General features: G+C 53.6%; 1 protein-coding gene across 4 annotated transcripts in view; it reads left to right on the top strand.

Annotated features, from left to right (window-relative positions):
- Positions 1-4,530, top strand: part of MBD3 (methyl-CpG binding domain protein 3) — a 47,599-nt gene that overhangs the window by 30,887 nt on the left and 12,182 nt on the right. Inside the window, exon 3 of one of the 4 annotated variants that reach the window (XM_018563729.1) lies at positions 1,063-1,103. The exons of the other annotated variants lie outside the window; for them this stretch is intronic. Within the exon in view, the coding sequence (XP_018419231.1) occupies positions 1,063-1,103 (41 nt within the window). The remainder of the gene's footprint in view (positions 1-1,062; positions 1,104-4,530) is intronic. 4 annotated transcript variants of the gene reach the window in all.

Genomic DNA, 4,530 nt, shown 5'->3' on the forward strand with positions numbered 1-4,530 from the left:
GTACTTTTTTTTTTTTTTTTTTTTTTTTTTTTTTTTTTAAGACTGGAGATCACAGATGTTGATCCCAATCTCATTGCATGTGTGGATGGAAGGGACTTTTTTCTAGGCAACAAGCAGCTCTTAGCTGCTACTGATCTTAATTTGTGGACGAACACTCCCAGTTTGGTTATGGAAAGAGATTGATATTGTTCCTCTGTTGGATTTCCCATTGTTTGGTCAGATTAAGCTTTCACAGGTTGTTATTGTGCTAGAAGGATCAATCCTTGTTCGTTTATTTCACAAGGAGTCCTGGGGATATCTGAGGTTAAATTTGGCCACGTCTGAAAATTGAGCCCCCGGCCTGAGTTGCAGCCTACGGAGGGTTCGCGGCCGCCATTTCCGTTGAGGGCAGGCGCCCTATTCAGCCACTGTCACTTCCTGTAGGGAGCTCTGGTACCTGGCCTAGCTTGGACGGGCGGAAGGGGCGTTCCTTTCCTCAGCATGGCTGTCTGCAGACCAGACGTGTACAGCTCTGCTCCGAATCGCTCTGCTGTGGTGTTTCAGACGCGGGGGTCGTGAGTACTGCTGGGGTCCCTCTCTCTGCCTGTGACAGTCTCCTGTTCCTGAGGCAGTGGGGAGGTGTGCACGAGGTATCATGGAACGCATCGCCCACGATACCTTGCGAGGGCTGTGGGCTGCTTTCTGCTGATTCCTCTGATTCCCCCCTTTTTGTGCGGCCTGTACGTCGGCGCCTCTCTCGCAGGCGCTCTTGACCTTGGTGGGTTTTGGGCAGTAATGCGGTGTCCCTTTTAAGTTTTTTTTTTCTTCTGCCAATGATGGCTTTGTGATGCGAATTGAACGTGCACTGAAGCAGAAGCCCCCTAAGAAACTTACTCTGCTGTTGCCTTCCCCTGCCCTGTCAGGGGAGTCCGAGGAGGAAGGGGAGCTTTCCACGGTGTCCCCTCGCCCTATTCCTGGGGGGTTCCTCCCAACCGGAGTCGGGCACTGAGGACGAGTCGGCGGCTACCGCTCCTGGGTCAGGAGCGTGAATTGGTCTCGACGCTGATGCGGGCAGTTAGGAAGAACCTCAAACTTAAGGAGCGTTGGTGTTGTTATAGTGGTAAGCATAGCTGCCTTCCAAGCAGTTGACCCGGTTTCGTTTCCCGGACAATGCACCAAAAACACTTCTGGTTCTTCCGCATTGCCACCAGTTCAGTTCGGGACACCTAAGGGTAGGCGTTACGCTAGGGTGTTCCCTACATCCCCTTTTTCAATTATTTCATTTCTAAAGAGTGGAAGCAACCTGCAACATCATTCGCAGTTCCGAGATGTTTCTCTGTTCGCTTTCCTTTTGAGGAGGCCTTTTTGGCTAAATCGACGTTCCCCCCCCCCCCCTTGCGGTGGACCCCCCGGTTTCTCGCCTGAACAAGGCTGCGGTTATCCCGGTGGAGGACTCCCCCGTCCTTTCGGGACCCCACCGATAGGACAGCGGAGGTGGTCTTGTGGAGTATGTACTCAGGGGCCCTGATGCGCCCGGTTCTGGCTTCTGCATTGGTCTCCAAGACTCTGATAGTATGGGCAAAGATGTTGCATCAGGGGCTTGCGGAGGTAAATGTTTCTCCCGCTTATGTGGAATTGGCGGAAAAATTGGTGCAGGGCCTTCGGTATGTCTGCAACTGTGCCCTGGATGCGGCACCCCTGGTGTCGACACTGTCGGTGTCGGCGGTTACGCTTCGCCGGTTGCTTTGGCTCAAGTGCTGGCCGGCTGACCAGGCTTCCAAGAAAGTTCTGACGGAGCTTCCCTTTACCGGGGGACCATTTATAGGTACTTCCTTAGATGAGATTAAGGATTGACGGGGGAGTAAGAGTGGCTTCCTACCTCAGACGCAGAAGAAGGAACAGCGGCAGAAGCCTGGTCCCTCCTTTTCTGCTCACAAATGGCTTTTTCGCCGCCCTCAGAGAAGGGCGGTAAGTTTTCCAAACTTCCTCCCAGACTGCCGAGCACCCCTGGCAGCCTAAGTCTGCCAAGCCCGCCAGCAAGCCCTTGTCCACATGTAGCTCTGGGTCCCAGGTTGGGGGGTGCCTTCGGCCTTTTGCGGATTTTTGGGTGGCTCACGTCTCCGACACGCGGGTGCGGGGTTTGGTTTTCTTCGGGTTACCAGATCGAATTTCTGTCCTATCCCAGGAACAGGTTTTTCCAGTCCAACACAGGGCTTTCCCCTCCACGATTGGCGGATCTTCACCGCGCGGTGGCGGACCTCTTGTTCCAGGGGGTGATTGTGCCCGTTCCGTCCTCGGAAAGATTTGGGGTTTTTTTTTCCGACCTGTTTACCGTGCCCAAGAAAGAGGGGGTTCGGCCCATCCTGGGTCTCAAACGTTTTGAACACTTTTGTGCGGGTCCGTCGGTTTCGGATGGATTCTATCAGGTCCGTAGTGGCGTATCTCCGTCAGGGGGATCTGCTGGCCTCTGTCGACATCAAAGATGCCTACCTTCATGTGCCCATTTGTGTCATCAGCGATTATCTTCGTTTTGCGGTGGGGGGAAAAGCACTTCCAGTTCATGGCGCTGCCTTTCGGCCTGGTGTTGGCCCCGCGGGCGTTCTGGCGCTGTTGCGTTGCTGGGGGATCTCGATCGTGGGGTATCGGGACGATCTTCCGCGGGCACTGTCACACTCTTCTCTGGTGACTGCTCTGGAGGTCACTGTGCGGTCCTTGGGGGAGTTCGGGTGGATCCTGAACTTCCAGAAGTCTTGTCTGGTGCCTTCCCCGCGACTGGAGGGCCTGGTTCTGGACACTGTTGTGGCATGATTTATTTATTTTTTTCTTCCTCAGGACTAGCTCCTGAAACTCCGTTCCAGTAGTCGTCCTTTCGCTTTTGCATGCAGGTCCTGGGCCTTATGGTGGCCTCCTTCGAGGCGGTGCTCTTTGCACAGCACCACACCAGGACTCTTCAGCCTGGGACAGCCTGTTACAGTGGGACATGCCCCCTTGTCCCTGGACCGGGGGATCGATAAATGTATTGGAACTTCGGGCGATTCGCCTATCTCTCCATTGGACGACACGCCTTCGGGGTCTGTCGGTTCGGGTCCAGTTGGACTACGACACCGCGGTGGCATACATCAACCACCAAAAGCTCCAAAAGCATAGCTGCAAGTCGAGAGGTGTCCGGGATCCTCTCCTGGGCGGGGAGTCAGGTTCTGGCCCTCTCGGCGGTTTACATTCCGGGGTAGACAATTAGCAGGCCGACTGCCTCAGGTACCAGTCGGTGGACCCGGGAGTATGGTCCCTACACCCGGACATTTTTCATCAGCTTTGTCTTTGCTGGGGGTTGCCAGATGTGGACCTTCTGGCGTCTAGACTCAATCAGCAGAATTCTTGCATTTTTGCAGCTCGGTGTGGCTCAAGGGTTGGCCTTGAGCACGGTGAAGGGCCAAATTTCTTCATTGCCTGTGCTTTTTCTAGTGGCCTTGGCATCTAACGCCTTAGTTCGCTCCTTTTTTGTTCAGGCGGTTACACATGTTGCTCCTCCTGTCCCTAGGCTGTCTTTGTCTTTTGTGTGCATAGCGTCCTTCTCCTGCAGGTGGCGATATACCCTACAGTACAGGATCTATGATCTGTTGCCCTGTGTCCTTCAATGAATGGGGAGAGAGAGGATTTTACGGTGAGTACAAAAATCCTATTTTTCAATGTAATTATTAAGTATGTATCTAACTATTAGTTTAAAGAAGAACTATGGGGTCAGTGCTTTTCCCCATACTTCTCCTAAGCGTCATGGGAGGACATAGACTAGCGTCCTCCCGTGGCCCAAAGCTCAGTGGTATACTGAGACGGCCGCAGCCAGGACGGATCCCGACATTACTGTCGAGATCCACCCAGCTGCGTGATTGACAGCTGGCTCTGCCTAGCTAGAGGCAGAGCCAGCTGTGTGCGCCCCTCTCCGTCCGTTCTGCCAGTCAGCCCTGGGGGAGGAGGGGGGGGAGTCCCTGCAGGGAGCCACGAGTGACGGTCACGGCTCTCTGCAGGCACATGATCGAGAAGTGAGCGAGCGACGGTATGTGTTCGCTCACTTCCCGATCTATTGAGAGTACGCGTGACAGTTTGTCAGACGTCGGCTAGAACTCCGAGGTGAAGTGAAAATCACTCCTCATAGTTCTACTTTAATTAAATGTTTATTATTTAATGGACATATCCTATTCCATTCATTCTGCATAGCTCTCATCCCTGGCATATATCACTGAAAGAACTTGTGCAGGAAGGAAAACATTGCCAAGCAGACTTCTCTCAAATGATTTGGTGTGGGGGAATCCGATTGGCTGCATGCTTGAATCTGCGTCCTGACACGGATCCATACATACGAGGTGATTGGCTAGAGATCAAATTTTTCATCACGCCATGCTCGGCTCTCGCCTAGCTGAGCGCGGAAGAGGATCCAGCTATATGCACTGCATGCGAAACTCCTCCTTCCCTTTTGCAGTGCGTAGCTCACTGTGTCAAGGGCTTCACAGGCATAATTGTGGTTCGCTGCCCGGCCGGCAACTCCACCCGACCCCC

Source organism: Nanorana parkeri, unplaced genomic scaffold (genome assembly GCF_000935625.1).
Source record: "Nanorana parkeri isolate BGI_ZX_2015 unplaced genomic scaffold, ASM93562v1 scaffold690, whole genome shotgun sequence".
In the NCBI taxonomy this organism is placed as follows: Eukaryota; Metazoa; Chordata; class Amphibia; order Anura; family Dicroglossidae; genus Nanorana; species Nanorana parkeri.